A 19,173-nucleotide genomic window follows, 5' to 3' on the forward strand; every position below is an offset into this window, starting at 1 on the left:
TCGTTCGAGCGAGATGGACGCAGATTAGCTCACGCTCCCCACTCAACTCCATCATCACCCCTCGTCTCTGTTTGCATTCACAGATCGCTGCAAGAACAGGATGCCGTCTCGAGTGACGAACAAACAGCGACCTTCTGTGATTCGGTTCCATTGTTCCACATGCATCGTTGCTTTTTCCTATCCATCCTTGGTTCGCAAGAACAGCGTACAGGGCATCTGTTTCATGGTATGTTTTGGATGCCACACCACTCTTAGGTGGCTTCAGAACGCATGAAACAGCGGCCAATCCTTTCATACCCACTGGCAGCAAGTAATCTTATCTTGCCATGACAAATCACCAGCTCTTGATAGCTCAAGAATCTTTCCTAGTTCAAGAGATGAGGTTATGACTTGGTTCGGAGAAACATGAGCATCACTGAGTTTTCAATCAGTCTCCCATGGTCTCAGTTTGTCTACTGGTAGAGTAGCTATGGTTCTTGAATGCCATCAAGGCCTCGGATTTAAAGAAATATGAATCCATGTGGATCCTAATTCTTCAGGATTTACAGTCCTCTACTGCAGAACAGTGCTTCTAATGTTTCAGCATTCAATCACCAGAGTAGAAAAACGAGTAGCAGTATATCATGACATGATGTCAAATATGATGTATCAGAGTGCAGACCAGACATAAGTGGGAAAAAGAAGAAGAATAAATTTTACACAGCAATGTACAGCAGATAAGAACTCAGTTTGTGAAGAGGAGATGATGTACTGGAAATCAATGCCTCCAACCGGCTTCCATTGAGTCCATAATTGCGCTTGTGTCTCTCATGTGGATTCCATTCTGACCCTCGGATGCAACATAAACAGTGTCAATCACCGATGGCCTTGACTGAAGAGAATTCGTAGTCGACTGCAGCTGAACCTCGTTTCTAGTATCAGCCATCGTGTGCAAGGATGCATGGGGCAACCAACCTAGAAGAACCACAACGGTGAGACTTGATAAGAATTCAGTGACAGAAATTATATGGCACAAGAATCTTGAGAGAATGTCTTATTTCACATACTGTTGATCAACATATATTGCTTTCCCTGTGAAAAGATGCAAAATTTTGATTTCAATATATATTTTCTTGATAACAGGGACGTAACATTCATGCCAATTAGTAACAACATAGATAAATAATAGTTGGTGAACAATTTGTGATAGTTGTACTGCCTCCATGAAGTGAGCCACGTAGAAGCCCATTTTTTTCGGCTGGAAAATAACAATAACAGGCATGTAAATGCTCGTTCTATATATAACTGATCCTCATTAGCATGGCAAGGTTGAGATGTTAGAGGAGCCACTAATAACTTTTACATTTGTGGTATTTGCCTGTTGTCGCCGAGCTAATTTGGCACATTTTAGTTTGCTTTGAATGCTAAAACCTCTTTTCTCGGTTCTCTTTTTGATATGACCTAGAAATTTAATCGGTTTAACAAGAGAAATATATGCTTAACAAAATATGTACAGATAAACGACTGGATGAGATGAGAAATACATTCTGTTCTACATGAAAAAATGCACAAACAATGCTTCCCACGAGAAACCAAACACAGAAAAGAGAAGATAAGTACCAGAGACATACACCTACATAAATAGGGAAGGGTGCATACCGTCTAGATGATAAGGAGGTGGAAAGAATTGCAGATAACAAAATGAACTGACTACCAATCCTGCAGATATCAAAAAATAGGTTGCAAGGAAACACAATTACTCAGTAATATTGAGACAGATTAAGCTTGAAAACTTGATTTGATTCTGCACAAACCTAGAAAACCTCCTGCAAAGACATCTTGCCAATGGTGCCAGTAATCGTCGACGCGAGAAATTGCCACAAGGGATGCACAAAGTAGAGGAAGAAATACAATGCATAGCTTTGCGACATGGCCCCTACGATCAAAAGCCTGGATTTTCCCTGCTAGATACCATGCTAAGAAACCTAGACCCGCAAAAGACCCTGCAAATGGATGATAAAAATCTTCAGTCCCAATTATCCCTGTAGTATAATTACAAAAGTCATTTAGAGAATGGCACTTAGATTAATGTCCATCAATCTGGTGTATAAGGAAGTCCAGGCACTAATTAGAGTAAGTCATGATGAAAAAGCTTACTAAGAACCCAAGCAAGATCAAACAGGGGAAGAGTCTCTGGAATTCATGCCACAACACCAAACATTCTCCAAGCTAATGATATAACCACTATGATAATTACGCATGAATCAGAACCACAACATCACCGAAAAGGAAAAAAAGAATGAAAAACGTGTGAAGTGAGTAGATGATTAACATCATGACATGATTGTGGTTATTCTTGTAGCATAAATCTTAGCTGTTGGAAGCCTGAAGTGCTACAAATGTCCAACATTTGAATTCCAGCAATCCAAAAATTGTTGTGTCTAACCATAGGCACCAAAACTCACATAAATTTGCTTATTTCAAGTTAACAGAAGAAATTATACAGCAGGATTCCATTCAAAGACATTTGAACTGAGAAAAAATTAACAAGCCTATCAGCAAAGTATGGCAGCTGGTTTCACAGAACAAAACTATGCTGCCGAGTAAAAAGCATGTCTTTGTAACATGGTATAGCTTGGTTTTTCCCCTGAATTAATGATAAATAATTTCTTCATTAGAACTCCAGATTTGATAAGGGCAAGAACCAATTTGTCTGATTCATCAAAAACCTAACCTAGCTAAATTTTTCTATAAGCAACACTTAACATCGGTAGTGCAAAACAAAGCAACAACAAATGCAGGGAACCATGAGGCATTCAACTCTTTTCACTAATATAAAATGGATTTTCCGCAAGGCCGCTCCATCCACCAGGTAAAGGAATACCCCAACTTACCTTCATACATGAATCTCGTGTGCTGGTAAATTGTCATTGGATGACTATTCAGACAGAGTTGTAGGACTAGTCTAGAAAATCAAATGTGGTTAGCACATAATCATGATGCTTTAAGAGGAACACAAAGTATCAGTAGCTAAAAGACATAATAGAGAGATGGTTAACCATTTAAAACATGATTTTGAGCTTAGTAACCCTTTAAAAGATATACATTAAAGTAGGATAGTGGTATAGTGTAATAAAATTGGATGCTCTCCCATAATAGAAACTGGATAAGATCTGAATATAAAATTATCAATACACAAGTAAACTAGGTGATTAGTTTGATGCTTACACGATGAATGTCCACTTGGAAAACTCTTGTGCCCTTCTTTGATTACGCCCTTTTCCCCATGGCATATAACTTCTGTAGTCACATTGTTGTAGATCTGCAATTTAAGAGTATGAACAAAGATTTCTTTAACACAAAAGCTATATGAAATAATATATAAGAAGAGAATTTTAAAAGATGGAAAAGGGAAATAGTGTAATATAATAAGTTTAGGACACACATCATTTCCATCAGGAAAACAGCGCCAGAAGAAATCTGGCCTTGGTCGGCCAACAGCATCCTTTATTGCATCAGTTATGACTCCAGTTATAAGCACCGAAAAAAGCAAGCCTGCTTACACATGTATTGATCAATTGCAAAATCACAGAGAAGCAAAGGAAACTGACAAGTACTACAGCAGATGAGGAAAATAAATGTACCTAGTATGGCATTATGCAAATCATACACATTCCTCCTTTTGAAGTATATGCCAATAATAATCGCAAAAGGTAACAGAATGGCGATTAACTGCCACGAAGATGTTGTTATTGTTCCACAATGCACCAATGCAATATTAAATATCAAGCAATACTCACTATCACTTAAGAGAAGAAGAATGTACCGGAACAGCCCAAAATGGCACTGTGTTGCTTTTCAATGGATACCTCAGATCTGTCATCATGTCTTTTCCCACAAACCGATGATAAGGTTCTATAAGATTTAAGCATCCATCTATTATAGCGAGGAGTATGAGTATAATCCAGTCGTGCATATGAAATCTTGCAACTTTGGTTCCATGGGATCGCAATGTGTGAACTCCTAACTGGATATCTGGCATTTTTGCCTGATGGAAGATAAATAATGAATCAATATACAGGTATAATATGGTAGAAGCCTGAATTCATGCAATTTGTTTGACGTGCTACATGACCGGAGCTTTTGCAATCTGTTCTCAGACATATTTCAACAAGATCAGCAATTGCAAGTAAAAAAAGAATAATATAAAAACAATTGCAATTAGAGGTATCAAGATATGATGAGAAAATGGTTAAAACACGTCACAATAATTCACCCATGACAATGGTTTTCTTCTATGGAGTATCAGGAACTATTTTGAGAAGGAAAATTTTATGATTTCTCGCTGCAATCAGAAATATAGGAATGTTTCTCCCGTTGGAAAACGGTGTTTGTGAAGGGAGCAGCAATGCAGATGTCCATTCCCATGAACAGAAAAGGGGATCTGAAGATCTAGTTCTGAAGTCCTTATGCTATCACCCACAGTCCCACACCATTCTTGGATACTAGAGATCAATTTTATGGAGATTGAATCACCTAAATTATTTTTCAAGAAGATAGATGCAGCTAACATGAGGTCAAACTAGACTCATATTTCAACTAGAGTGACAAATGGACATCCTCAAATACCTATCTTCTATATGACTGGCTCTAGTGGTATCTTTTTAAGTTTTAACCATCTAGAACTGAATCCCTATCCTCTGCATGCAATTCTAAGAAGACTAGGCTGTTGTATGGGAGCTATCTTATGCCATGACTAAAACTCAAAAATTACAAAGTCATGATGTCCTCAAGGTATATGAAACTGATTTTTGAGTTGATTTGAGAATTGTAGCTGTTTAAGTATATTTATAGTATTCTGTTGGCCTGGTTTAGGTGCTACCAAGTGCGACCCAGATGACTGATTACTAGGCTAATATCAAGAAGTGAGTCGCTCAATTTTCAGGTTGAGGGACGACTAGCCATATTTGGCCGTCTGCATGCTTTTTTCCACTTGGAGAGCCATGAAATTCCGGTTCCCAGTTGTGAAAAGAAATGGATGAGTAAACCTATGAGTAATCATCCTAGAAGTACACAGAACAAATCAATATATGTGTTTTTAACATCCTATCTTGCAATCTCTTATGTACTACGGCTGAAAAGGATTTCTTTCAGTTGTAAACAATGGGATTGGCATGCATTTTCTCTAAAGCCTCTTAACTAACAAAATGTTTAGTTGCAGGAAAACTCTGTATCCAAGTTTGCTTGGCTAACAAAGATATTATATCTAAAAAGAACAAAATTTCTCAGACCTTAATAAATAGTATATGTTCGTATGACTTTGTAAGTGTGGCAAGGAAAAAGTCTCGTATCAAATAGATCTAAAGAAGTTGACAGACAATTCTTCAGGATTTGTATGTGTGTGGGTGGGTGAGAGAGAGATAGGGGGAGAGAGTACAAGCGACTTTTAACATGGATTCAAAACAACAGGTGTATTTTTCTTGTATCATGACAAATTATATAATGAAGAATCTAATTATCCCTCTGAAACTGTAAGCAAAGGATATCGAGCCAAACAAAGCTTATGTGCACTATTTCTAAGCTTGTCCACTGCAAAGTACAGCATTCTAAGATACTAAGATCTGGCAATCTGACAAAAAAACTAGAGTAATCCCCCCTTTCATGATAGAGACCATGACCACCAACCTCAAATGAGTATGACATGAATCCTGGGCCTGTAGTTTCCACAAAAAGCATAATTGTTCTTTGCAGAACTACCAGATAGAAACTGAGGAACAACAAAGAAATCAGAAGATATGACAGCAAATGAAAACCAAAAATTCCAACATCCAAACTCCGAATTCAATAGATACCGAGAAAGCAATTTCATAAAATCCTACCACAGAACAAAAGAATCTGTTGAAACCCACAGGGAATCCAAGAAACAGCTACGGCAATAAGAAAAGCAAGTCCGTCAACCTCTCACCGATCTCTTGCCGTAATACAAAGTATGTGTCCAGCCGTCACCTCCTCCTCCTCCTCCTCCTCTGCAAGCAACTCTACAACAGGTAATGGAGCAACAGAAGGTGGGTTGGGTCAGCGGAAGAACTACTCCTGAGACTACGCAAGCCACAAAGAAGGAAATCAAATCTATTTGGTTCTTTTGTACGTATATATAAAGACATAAACGTTGTGATGGATTTGGTCGCAATAAGCTGTGAGATTTTCTTTCTTATTTGGTTATTAAGGTGGGAGCGGTGGAGGTCAGATCACGGGGAGGTGAGGCGATCCTGGGTCAACGCGCGAGGATTAAACTACAGTGATGGAGGGAGATCGGTGTCGTCACCGCAGTGCGGGCATCTGAACCGGCGTGCGAATCCAGGCCAGCGCGAGCAGTTCCGACACGCGTCCATCGGAGCGCTTGTTCTGTGGGACCCATGGATCAGGTCAACGAGATGACGAGCCAAGGTCGGGTCGGGTCTTCTTTTGGGGATGGGAATTTGGAACGCCTCCTTTTCACTATTATTCGCATAGTAAGCCAACTATGACTCATCCAACCTTCTTCTTGTTTTCATATTGGAATGAGAAGTTTGACTTTTCAGAGTCCAGATGAATCAATCTTATTTGATCTGCTGTCACAACCAAATCTTGCTCAAAGTGTTGTTGACCGTCGTAGTTGCTGAACTAGTCAACGAGCTCACGTCCTGCGGCCTCTTCCATCCCTGAGAAACCGCACCAGATTGGGCATCACCTTCGTCCTCTTCTTGATCACAATCAACGGGGAACGAACCTGTCGAGGAGTCCCCGGCGACGATGGAATCCGTCTTATCTTGATGCTTCTTGACCTTGGCATTACGGCTTTCCTTGGTTTCTCTTCCGAAAGCTGTTCATCTTCTTCCTCGATCTGTTTCATCAGTCGGTTTAGATCCTCTTCTAAGGATCTCCTGGCAAACACCGACCGTTGCGTCTCGTGAAGTTCCCGCACTTCCACCGCTTTGAGCTCCCGCAACTCCTTCTCGATGAGCTCCGCCTTCACCCGCGCGTTCCTCTCTCTGTCCGTCAAAGCTTCCATCCATGCCTGAGCCGCTGCCACCTTCTTACTCGAGACCACTTGGGCTGCTGCTGCGTTGCTCACCAGGTAGTCGTGCTCGGTCTCGGAGATGGGTATGCTGGCGCTGCATTGAGTTAAGGAAGCTCTAACCCTCGTGGTGGTTTGCTTGGTGACACTCTTCAGCTTCTTGAACGCCGTCGCTTCTGATGCTTTAGCCGCGCGTAGCTCCTGCACCACCGCCTGCAGTTTCTCCTCCGCTGAGCTGATCTCCGAGTCGGTGTTGGCGATTTGGCTTCGGACACCGATAGCCTCTTGGCCAATCAGTTGTGTCTCCTTCTGTGCTGCTTCTGTCTCTGCTTGGAGTTGGTTCAGTGTGGTGGAGAGTTTGGAACCCATGGTTGTAGCCCTCTCCTCAGCCACTGTCGTGGCTTCCAACTTGGTCTTGGCTTTCAGAAGGTTGGAGTCGAGCCGAAGAACACTGGATTCTGCTTTCTTCTCTAGTTTCTCCAGCTGACGAGTCTCTTGGGCAATCCGATCCAACTCCTTTCTGATGAGATCCATCGAGTTCATGAACTTAAACCCCTCTTCCTTGACCAAATCCAATTCTTCTTTTGCTGCCAAAAGTTCGGCTTTGGCAGCATCCAAGGAGGAACTGCGCCATGAACTTTCTTGTTCTTCCTTCTTCTTCTTCTTCTTCTTATTCTTGTCCTTTGCTCGAACCGACTCCAGTTCTGCCTGCAACAGGCTGATGGATGATTGGGTGATGTTAAGCTTCATCTGGAGTTCCTCATGGTGGATGGTTTCTTGGTTAAGATCGTCGAATGTCTTCCTGGCAGCGTCGACTCTGTTGGAGAACTCTGCGGCCTCGGCGACTCTTCGAGCTTCTATTTCTCGGTGCTCCCTTTCGGCCTCGATCCGAGCAAGCTCGACCAACGCATGCTCTTCGTCCGATTCGTCTATCTGCTTTCTGAGCTCCTCCACCGAGTGAAGAACGCACACGGCTCGCAGAGCCGACGCTGTAGCTTCCTTCTCGGCATCGGCCTTTGCCTCCGATGCAGAGGCGACGTCAAGCTTCAGCCGGCTGAGTTCAAGCTTCACCTTTTCTAGTTCCTGTACCATCGACTCATGATCCTTTGCTTGCTTCATGGATTGACGCTCTAATTTGTTAGCCATTGGTTTGGCATTTGAACACACGAAAGAAAGAAATCAAGAGAGGAAATCGTATTAGTCTCTCTGTGGTGTGCTTGGAAAGGATGAGCAGCGAGGAATGCTTTGTGAGGGGATAAAAGCATTTGGCTACGAGAAATACGAAGGTTTTGGTTGGTGGAGGATACCCGGGAAGGATATCTGCTTGCTTGCTTGCTGAGGAGGACGAGCATCGCCACACGATTGATCGTAATATGCTTCCAAGACCTACTCGGTGACAATGACCTTCTTGGGTGGTGCCTTGGAGACGCTGGACACCCATCATATCGCCGCGTAGTGTCACAAAAATTCTAAACATGTATCGGAAGAATACTATATTATTTGTGCGGTTGCTGCTCGACATGTTGCTCTCAACGACACCAACAAAAATAAGGGTGAATTCTTCAATAAAAAATCTCAAAATTTTACTTTTCCCTCATGAAGCGCTTTTTATTTTTATTTTCATAATACATCCCTTATTTTTTTACAAAATAAAATTACTCCTAACTTTTACCGTCATGACCACCTTCGTGCCTCGTCACCACCTACCATTGAGAATAGAGGGTGAGATTATAGATGTCACAAATGATAACCTACCATCGAGGATAGAGGGTGAGATTATAGATGTCACAAATGATGATTGCGAGGAGACAAGAGTCATGTCTCGTCTTCTCTCACACTACCAACAATCATCATCACATAAGGCTTCACAATGGCGGAACTAAACCCCTATGCGAAGAGGCCTTGCAATCATGGTAGGACGAAGACACCGAACAATAAAGATAGTCACGACAAGACAACAATGGCCATAACACAACGAGGACAATGGCTAACAAGATAAAGATTAAAGATAATATCATCTTTTATAAAATAAAAAACACAACAAGAATACAACAAAAAAAGAACTCTCAAAAGAAAAAAAAAAAAAAAAAAAAAAAACTTAGAACTTCTTAAGAATATTATCCAAAAAATAAATATATCTTTGAGAGACAACCAAGAATGCTAAAGGCCATAGTTTGTGTTAAAAATGATGATTGCCCGTGTTACAGCATGATCAACCCAACACCATAATAATCCTACCGAACATAGTTTATAACTAATGTACAGAATTTAACATTATAGATAGAACATGGAACATACTTTCCACCAAATTATGTAGGTTCATAGGATTGTGTCAATACGGATGATGCCGTTTGCTTTGGGCTTTGTGTGACCTCATGACAAGGGAATTTGAAATCCATGATCGTTTTGCCTCCAATGATTCATCAGATAACCAACAACATAGGCGGCCATCTTCGCCTCCGGTCCAGCCAAAGATGCCCTTTTTTGCAATTGTGCGATGACTGTTTGAAGCAGGCAAGACACTTCTCACAACCCCTGCATGGCCACCTTCGAGAATAGCTTCAGCGAAATCGATGGTTCCTGCATGATCAGGGCTAATTGGGAAGTAGCCGAGCGTGCCAGACGTCGTGCCACCAATCACCCATAGTCGGTCATCAATATCAGAGTAATGGCAATCAACAAAGTAATCGATCTGCAAAAGAAAAAAAAATGTGCATGACACAAATAGAAATTCATAGTAGTACGCAGATGAACAATTAAAGTCGGACTTCTAAAGATCATACTAGGTAAAGATAGATTACTTTGTCGATGAGCAATTTACCTTTAAAAAAAGTAATCAAACTTATTCTTTTCCCAAAATAAAAATTTTATCAAATCTTATTTACTATAGATCACAAGAAATTAGTACAAGCATATAAACCTACATGATCCAAATTCCATTTCTCCGAAGCCAATGACCGAGCATCTTCAAAATTGACTTCTCTTCTTGTGTCTTTCAAATCCCAGATGCTGCAAAGCATCCAACAGAACAATACATTCTTTCAGATACCATAATAAGCAATATATCATATTACAGTAAGACCAAAGAAGCAAGACTCAGGTCGAGTGAAAAAAAGGGCTGCAGTGATATTTAAAGTATCACTGCAGCCGTTTTATAGCATCAATTCTATGCATTTTTGCATCAATACAGTGTCACTGAAAACATATAGACATATATACAGTGAAGGTACATTGTGTAATCATGTGATATTTAGCTATAATAAGTGATTTAAAAAGCGCTAGGCGCCAAGATCCCAAAACACCCAAGGCACTCTAAAATATTAAAATATAAAAAAATTATATAATATAATAAAAATATAATTATTTAAATAAAAATATAATATTTAAGAATATACTGTTAACAGTATATTACATATTGTTAACAGTAATTAGAGGGGAGAAAAAATGTTAACAGTAATAGAGGATTAGTTTAAGATTGTTGCGGTAACGTTGCGAACGACAACAATGGTAGCGACGAAAGCTGTGAATGGCAACAGTAGTAGTGACGGAAGCTGCAGACAGCAGTAGTGACAGCGGCAAAAGCTGCGGGCAGCGGCAACGGCAGAAGCTGTGAACAGTAGCAGCAGAAGCTCCAGAGGACGTCCGTCAGTGACGAAGGAACCTACGGTCCACTCCCTCAATAGTGGAAGAAACTGCACAAGGAGAAACAACGGAAGGAAGCTAGGGGAGCAGTCGGACTCGTCCGTCGGCGATAGATGAAGGCTCGGTCCGCCGCATCTGTGGCGGAGGGAGCGGCAGAAAGCGTCGACAACGGAGGCAGAAGTAACGCTAGGGTTCCTTAGGGTCACATGGGCGTGAAGGGTGGCTTTTGAGATAAGAAACTACGTTATTTAACCGAACCAAATTTAAAAGTCTGGTTCGGTTCGCTTAATTGAACCGGGTGCTTGACCGTGACAAAGCGCCCGACGCCTGGTCTTGGGCGAGCGCCCAGGCGGCATCTCTTTGAAGCGTGTCACCTGGCCCTTCAACAAGACGCTTGAGCCTCGCCTCACCTTGCTCGAGTGTACCTAGGCAAGCGCCTGTTTAAATCACTGGCTACAACTACTAGAATAAGGGCAATTGACTTATTAGAATATAAACCAAAGTTCCCAGACAGATACATAGAGTGCTACTTTTTGAATGACACCTACCATGGTCAAACAGCCTGTGTGAATGCTTGAGCATTCCAAAATAGTTATACAATAGGGAACAAAAAAAACCATCCAACAAAAAAGACAAACAAGATGACGCCACAAATAGATAGGAAATAGTAAATCATAGTTCTATCAGGTGAAGCAGACATCGATTTTCAGGAATAGAAAAATAGTTCCAAAAGTATATGAAGCCCAGATTTGGCAGCATAAGAATAAAAAACTGACAAACTCAAAGCTGACTCTATCAAACAATGAGAAAGAAACTTCGTATATCAATTCTGTAACTTTAAGAAATGAATAAAATCATCAAAGAATGCAATTATTGGTGACCTATGAAGAATGGACAGACATGATACTGTATGAATATACCAATAATTAAAATTTTAAAGTAAGACAATATGGTTGGTACATGACGATTAATAGATTAATGTAAATTTTATATACCACTATCATCTATATACAAAGAGATATTTTGTGCAATTTATACAATTTATGATCATCATATATGCAACTTATGAGAAGCATGACAACCGTTCACACAATTAGAGAGATTATTCACATTGCTAGTGAGTAAAAAATCCAAGGCTACACACATTTTAGTTGTAGCTAGTATTTAATGTCCAATGGCCTTTATACAATTTAGTTGTAGCTAGTATAGATGAGAAGAATGTTTTGGATTACCTAGCATGTTCTAACATGGAGATTGCAAGCTTTGTGATTCTGCTTCATAGTTAATAACAAATATACAGCAACAGATATATTACCTCAACGTCTCAATATGTGTCAAACACCAAAACTTTTGATTCATCCTTCCAAAGAAACCTATTTTTGCAATAGAAGTTTCCACGTTCATCACCTGAAACAGCAGTAAAAATCTAGGACTAAGTATCTCCCATGCTTTAACTGCAAAGCATTTGTCTGCAGTTGTGTCAAACTACCTTACCATAATTAATATTTATAGAATACTTGTTGTGTGGTTATTAGTATTAGAAAAAGGAGTATATATTCAAGAAGGAAAACATATACAATATATATAAAAAGTTGTATATTAGTATGTTGTCCAATAATGCTTTATGGATATGAGTGTTGGACAGTGAACAAAAAATATATACAAAAAGTTTATGTTGCCAAGATAAGAATATTGAGATGGATGTGTGGAGTTATTAGGAAAGACAAGAAAAAAAAATATTTTTATTCGTGAACAACTAGGTATTGTTTCGATAGAAGATAAAATGAGTGATAATCGTTTAAGATGGTATGAGCATATACTAAGGAGACCTCTCGATACGATAGTTAGAAGAGGTGAAATAATAAATATTAGTGACACAAAGAGAGGCAAAGGAAGACCTAAAAAGAATTTAATAGAAACTATATACACAATTTTAAGTACTATAAACTTAACTAAACATATGACGTTTCACATATCTCAATAGCGACAAAAGACCAATATACCTAACCTCAAATAGTTGAGACTTATGGTTTTATTATTATTGTTGTTGTATAATCAAGCAAGAAAACAATGTATATCAATAGCTGAATCAAGATCCAATATAGAACAAAAAAGAAGTATTATTTCACTATAAATGAACCAAATGAACCAACCAAGGAAAGGTATTAAGGTTCCAAACTAAACACCAATGACAATTGTCTTAAAATGTCATTATTTAACAAGTATGCAATAAAAAAAAAATTGTAAACAAAGAAGTTACTCTTATAACTTTCACATATCCTTGACATATTTAGCAACCCACAAGTTATTGAAGCCAAACTATACTAAAAATCCACAAGGGCTACATTACAAATACCTCGATAATGAGAAGAGAAATCACTAAATCAAAAGCATTGGACCTTCCATTGATGGAAAGAAAGGTAGCAAAACAAATGCATCACATCCTCCGGTAACTTCTCCAAATGAGACGAGTTATTTCATCAGGATTCATCTTCTCCTAATAAAGAAATATTTTCTTTGCAAGTGCCCCTGTGGAACTCAGTAAGTTGCAGTTCATTTTACCTGGACCTAAAGATGAGAACTCCATTTTCTCCAGAGACTAGCAAATTTAACATCTTCCCAGTTTACCTAGTATCCATTCCATATTTATCTCCTTTAAGAATTTCACTTGTCAGGTTAACATAAACATCTAAAGGAAGCCACCTATAAGATGCTATCAACACTAATTGAAGGGTATTAATAAACTGTCCATCGTGAACTTTAAGGACTGTAGTACCCTCTGATTTGAGAGCTCATAGTAAATAAAGTAGTCAAAGATCCATTTATGCATTTATTATTATGAAGAGAGCTAGAAACAACAAAAACACATATTCTGATGATATGAACCAAGAAAACCAAAATGACTTCACCAGTTGTACATAGAAAATTGCTAGTATTGAAATGTAAAAGAAAATGAAGATATAATAAATAGGAAAAGGAACAAGAACCACTAAAACTTGTTTTTGTAGCCTAAGCTTTCAATAAAAAAACAATTGCAAATTTTTAGGAAAAATGTCTATCAATTAACTTCCAAGTCATTTTGTAGGAACAATGAATGCTACTATTGTATTAGCTAATACTAATCACACTTATCCATTAAAACAACCCCATTGCACCTCCACACCTAAAAAAATTAAAAAGAATGCATAATTAAAGAAGAACTAGAAGGCAAACAGTTAGCACACCTCATTATAGATAAGGTTAGTAAGTGCTTATACTGCTAGAATTTGAATATACAGCAATGTTAGCAGTCACCTTCTTATATCTTTGCAATACAGGTCCAAGTATGACCCACAAATTCAGCTACCTCCAGTCCATGAAACTAAGTGAATACTACTTATGAATTGAACAGGAGAAAAAGAAAAGTGGAAACATGGACAGTTAACATTGAAAAAAACAAAAGTTTTCTAACGATCAATATTAGCAAAGCCCTTAAGTCTCTCGAGAACAAGAATCTCATAACGGTGTTGTTGGCAAAGAAATTTTTCCACAGAGTATAGAGATTGAACCATCACTGGTTGCATCAGGTGGTTCATGGTTATCCATTCAGTCTAAGATTGCATTACAGGTAAAAATCAAGTGAAGCTTCCATTCAAAATCACTTATTTGGAGAATTCAAATACTTATTGTAAATCAAAAAGGAAAAAAAATCTTTAATACTGTACAACATAAAGGTCTGGCACATAGTAATGCATTTGTAAATTTATATGGACAATTGACTTTTTTGCATCTATAGGTAATGCTGAACTGACACCACAACTTACAGATTCCAAATGATCATCATCGTCAATATGTCCACTGGTGTCGAAGAGACACAACAAACCATCAACTGAAGCGGAAATGAGCTTGTTTTGCTGATTCGGAACAAATCGTACCTAAATTCACAAAAAAAAAAAGAGTGAATTAGGACACCAAATTGAATTATGAACTCTGTTGGAGAAAGCAAGAGAAAGAATATCAAAGAGTGCACACCCAATAAGCATGAAGAAGTGGCCACTCTGCCAGCGTGACTAATCATAACCAAGCAAGGTGCACAATACTTGTTGGTGTTCCAGTCTTAACAAACCAGTGGTAGTATGCATAGCCATGGGCTGATGCAAGACTCTGCTGATCAAGTGCTTAAGCACATGGTCAGAATGGTACAACAAGCTACTGCTACTAAACAACATCAAAATCATGGTTCTATAACATACTAAATCATAGTAAGGAAGTCCAAGATAAGTTGTTCAATATTTGCATATGAGGCAAAGATAGGCATCAGCATTCATCAAGATAATAATTTGTTCAAAATAATATATCTTATAAAAGCTAAAAAAAGGTTGTGCTGGTAGGAAAAGATATCTTGAGTCTCTCTGCAGTCAGGTGCACCAAAACATAAATTTAACTCAAGTGAGAAGTTGAAAAAAAAGAGCTATTACTTAATTTACGGGATTGTGACAGGAAGTGTTTTATGGTTTGTTGTACTCCATATTGAAAATGGTAATTATTCCAAATTTCTTATTTTAGTGTCAAATGAAAAAGTAACATTCTCGGAGTTTTACAGGATTGTGACATGATGTGCTTTACGGTTTGTTGTGCTCCATATTGAAAAATGGCAATTATTCCAAATTTCTCATTTTAATGTCATATGAAAAAGAAACATTCTTGGAGTTATCTTTAACTTTGATTCCTGTCCTTGCCATTTCAACCACTCCTAATGGACTAAATCTTGATGCATCCTGAAAGATACACCACATTAATTTCAACAAGTGATTTATGTTTCATCTGGCATGGGATCACTCTGACTGATACCTGATGTCAGAGTGGTATGACATGGTAGCATACCAACAACAAGGCAGTTTCCAATTTATGAAGAAGAAGCCAATATGTATACACATATATATAACCTCATTCATCACTGCCAAGCCCTCCTCCAGATAGCTGTTGAATGAAATCTGACTAACCTAGTGGAAGGTTTCTCTTCCAAGGCAATGTTACATCTCAAGAAAAAAGCCTCAAGTGAACAGTATGTCATGTTATAAGTGAACTAAACAGAGCGGTCAGTATCTAATTGTTCACTGGACCTGCTAGTGAAACTGCCAACTTATACATTGCACCTAAGACCTACCAAATAGACTTTTAATGGCCAAAATGTGAAGTATGCTTCGTTAAGAAATGAGATGACACAGCTGACCCTGTCAGACAAGGAATTTTAATGGGTTAAGCTTTTGTTGAGGACCACAAAGCCACACATATTGGAAGTATGCACAAAGCTGCTGATGCTTAGCCCAAATAAAGCATAGGCACCAACAAGGTAACTCAAGATTACCTGAACCTAAGAAATGATAAGTTAAAACAAGAATACCTTTAACATTTCAACTTCAAAAATGTTCTTGCATTTTTTTATAATTGAACATGCTACCAAGATATGAACAAATTTTCGAACATTACAACTGCCAATTCATTCTCTTTTATTCAATAAAGATATGAAAGCATACTTGTGTCACATCTTCCATATGGGATTCCTCCAAGCAAGCAACCTGCTTTCCATTTCTCCAATCCCAAAAGTATATCTGTAAGGAAAAAAAAGGAAAGAAGTTACAAGTTTGACAAAACCATCTAACAAACCATTGATAGCAAAATCAGATAGATTAAAGTGATAAAACTAGAAAAAGAATTATTCAGTTTTATTAATCAATTACACCAAGAGCATGAATTCTGTACAACAGAAACCAATTACCATAAATATCATCACTGAAGCTTCTCTCAACTGCTTCATCTAATTAATTTTTATGCCATTGTTGATGGGAATGTTAACCGATGTAGGCCATTTCTTATATCAACACATTAACAGTTCAAAAACAGATGCCAGTATGCATGAAACAATGAGACAACAGAGACTTTAATTAACAAATAATCAGTTGGATCCAAACTTCTTCCACATTTTAGCAAGTTAGATCTATAACTCAACTTGTTTTGGACACATTTGCAGAATAGTAGTATGCCAACTATGATTTTCTAGTGGTGAGTCAATTTTTTTAATGAACATTTAGTAGAAATATGATGACATCAGCCATGACTGACAACAATCTGTCAAATTTTATTTTGTAATTATGCTTGATAGCTCTAGCTCGAAACTTACCACATTGAAGTTACTTCTTGTCGCTAGTGTATCTCCATGGGCATGGGAAAACCAGAAAGACGGACATCATATGGCACGTGACTTAAAATTATACATAGCCAATCATACAAGTGTATCATAGAACTACATATAATAACTTGGCTCATATTAGATGTAAATTTTGCATATAATAAACATCTCAACTAAGAGCATACGCTGAAAATTAGTACCTGAGCATTGCATCCACCAACAAGTAGGTTACCACTTGATCCACCATAGCAAAAGCTATATATTTCTTGAGAGGAATTAGCTCTTAACAGAGAAACCTAGGTCACAAGCACCCAATTAAAGAAACAGACAATCTAAAAGAAACAGAGAAACAGATTATCTAAATTTGTTTGCAGTGTCATTCAAGATACACTGACAACTCAATCAGAAAATTCTGAAATGTAACGAAATTAGTATGTACTGTTGGAATTTTTAAATAGAAAAACAAATGTGCACAAAGATACAAGCATGGTGTGATAACAGAAACATTCGCGAGGAAATGATGGCCAAAGTGGACAATCATAGAAATTACCTATAAACAAGTCCACTATCAGTTGATTTCATGATCTTTGTACAAAGTAATTTGGGTAATAATAGTTTAAGACATGAAAAGCAAAATATATACTTGTTAATTAATAGAGAAAAGACTTTTAGAAAGTTACACTTGCCATATTGTGATATAAACAAATATCAATGTGGTATAATGTTGACCAACATAGAGAATGTTTGCAACTATATACGAAATAAATTCTAATTTTAAGAGAGTTGAAGCAATCATACCTGATTGAATGTCCTGATATCCCATGTTCTAATAGTGCCATCAGATGAACAAGAACAAATTGCCTGTGGTGACAATGGTTCTGGAAAAGAAATTTCATGGATTGTACCACTGTGGCCTCTACACTCACCAAAATACTGTCCAGTTATTGGAGAGTAAAGTTTGATTGTATTTGTAGACAAGGACACAGCCAAATTTGAGATCTCCTGGCTTGCATTTGTCACAAACAAATTCAAAGAAGAAAAAATATAAGCAAAAATAGCCATTGGAGAAACACAAGATGAATGTCAACCAACCCTACAAAACCCAATTTCCAAGCGAGAATTTGCAAAACGATACATGTTAAAAGATATCATTAATTCTGGTTCGCCAATAAACAATGCAGAGTACACAAATTTTATTTAACAATTCATAGATGTAATCCAACACAGAGGTAGTAACGGTCTTGCAACAGAGCAACAGTAAACAAACTCTCTAGTTCTTACAAGTCATCAAATAAAGTAATAAATCCATATATATACTTACATATGTATATATGTGTCTATGGAGTAAAACAGCAGAATCTGTGTCATATGTCCATATATACATCGGTAAATTTGGTACACTCAAATTGCGTAAAGGTGGAACAAGAACATATCAATTTTGGAGAAAGCAAATCGTTCCTAGCATCTTCCATTGCTTCCATCTTTACCTAAACTACCGAATTCTGGATAGTAATGGACTTCTGGTCGGTCTACCACGTACAAGAAAACAAAAGGTTGCAAATTCTTTTAGGCAATCATGTGGATTTCTTCCTTTTCATCGATTCAACCTAAGGCAACATAACCCGACACACTGGCTCAATTTGCGCCTGCAAATTGCGTCCCAAATCCTAACCAAGCCTCGGAGCTGGAGATCATAACGAAGAGGGACCGCCCCACGACCGCATACCAGAGAGAAACATAACGATTATTTGTCCTCCGAACACAAAAAGAAAAAAGAAACGAAAATAATTCAATATCGACACGCCATGCGAGAGGAGGGCCGACCAACAAAACCCTGGGCGAGAGAAACGATCGAGAACGGCAAGATACGAAGAAGGAGGGTGCGGGTGGTACTTGGCAGCGATCTGGAAGACGTAGTCGTCGCCGAAGTTCGTCTGGATAGAGTTCTTGAGAGCGAAACGCTTCGAGGAGGGCGATGGAGCAGCGGCCTCCGCCTCATCTTCCATCGCTGCTCGGCCACTTGCTAGCTGCAGGCGTCGCTTTCCGTAGGGTTTGCTCAATGTCCTCCGCCTCAAAGCGGGCGCGGAACAAGAAGAGTCGGGTGGGATGGGGCCGACTCTTCTTGCGGGCCCGCCTATATATATATATATATATATATACGGAATAAATTGATGCATCCTATTAGCTTAATTCATTTAAAAAATAAATAAATATATGTATATAGGAGGAATTTAATTTATCCTATCAGCTTGATTTATTTTTAAAAATTATGAAATTATGATCGTGCATACATATAAAATATTGAATTCTTCAGGGATGTATAAAT

At 38.3% G+C, this 19,173-nt stretch overlaps 3 protein-coding genes across 5 annotated transcripts; all 3 read right to left on the bottom strand.

Annotated features, from left to right (window-relative positions):
* Positions 1-599: 599 nt before the first annotated feature.
* On the bottom strand, positions 600-6,443 carry LOC103969281 (lipid phosphate phosphatase 2). Of its 3 annotated transcripts, XM_009382810.3 has the most exons (9): positions 6,305-6,443; positions 5,945-6,017; positions 3,806-4,027; positions 3,624-3,711; positions 3,425-3,534; positions 3,208-3,301; positions 1,794-1,982; positions 1,639-1,698; positions 600-954 (listed from the first exon to the last, which is right to left on the bottom strand). In XM_009382810.3, exons 1-9 carry the CDS (start codon positions 6,316-6,318, stop codon positions 758-760), a joined length of 1,047 nt encoding a protein of 348 aa, XP_009381085.2. In that variant the 5' UTR covers positions 6,319-6,443; the 3' UTR covers positions 600-757. The 3 variants fall into 3 exon arrangements, with proteins under 3 accessions (XP_009381085.2, XP_009381159.1, XP_018675930.1); XM_009382884.3 differs by lacking the exon at positions 6,305-6,443 and having other exon boundaries at positions 5,938-6,077; XM_018820385.2 differs by lacking the exon at positions 6,305-6,443 and having other exon boundaries at positions 5,859-5,969.
* A 212-nt stretch (positions 6,444-6,655) lies between these two features.
* LOC135672174 (protein PLASTID MOVEMENT IMPAIRED 2-like) lies at positions 6,656-8,128 on the bottom strand. Its single transcript, XM_065180631.1, has one exon. The coding sequence runs from the start codon at positions 8,126-8,128 to the stop codon at positions 6,656-6,658; it is 1,473 nt and encodes a 490-aa protein (XP_065036703.1).
* Positions 8,129-9,194: 1,066 nt separating this feature from the next.
* On the bottom strand, positions 9,195-18,948 carry LOC135582018 (WD repeat-containing protein GTS1-like). The gene is made up of 8 exons (XM_065176122.1): positions 18,741-18,948; positions 17,646-17,853; positions 17,048-17,143; positions 16,195-16,269; positions 14,482-14,592; positions 11,994-12,085; positions 9,961-10,045; positions 9,195-9,728 (listed from the first exon to the last, which is right to left on the bottom strand). Exons 1-8 carry the CDS (start codon positions 18,851-18,853, stop codon positions 9,369-9,371), a joined length of 1,140 nt encoding a protein of 379 aa, XP_065032194.1. The 5' UTR covers positions 18,854-18,948; the 3' UTR covers positions 9,195-9,368.
* Between the last annotated feature and the right edge of the window lie 225 nt (positions 18,949-19,173).

This window comes from Musa acuminata, chromosome BXJ1-4 (assembly GCF_036884655.1).
Source record: "Musa acuminata AAA Group cultivar baxijiao chromosome BXJ1-4, Cavendish_Baxijiao_AAA, whole genome shotgun sequence".
In the NCBI taxonomy this organism is placed as follows: Eukaryota; Viridiplantae; Streptophyta; class Magnoliopsida; order Zingiberales; family Musaceae; genus Musa; species Musa acuminata.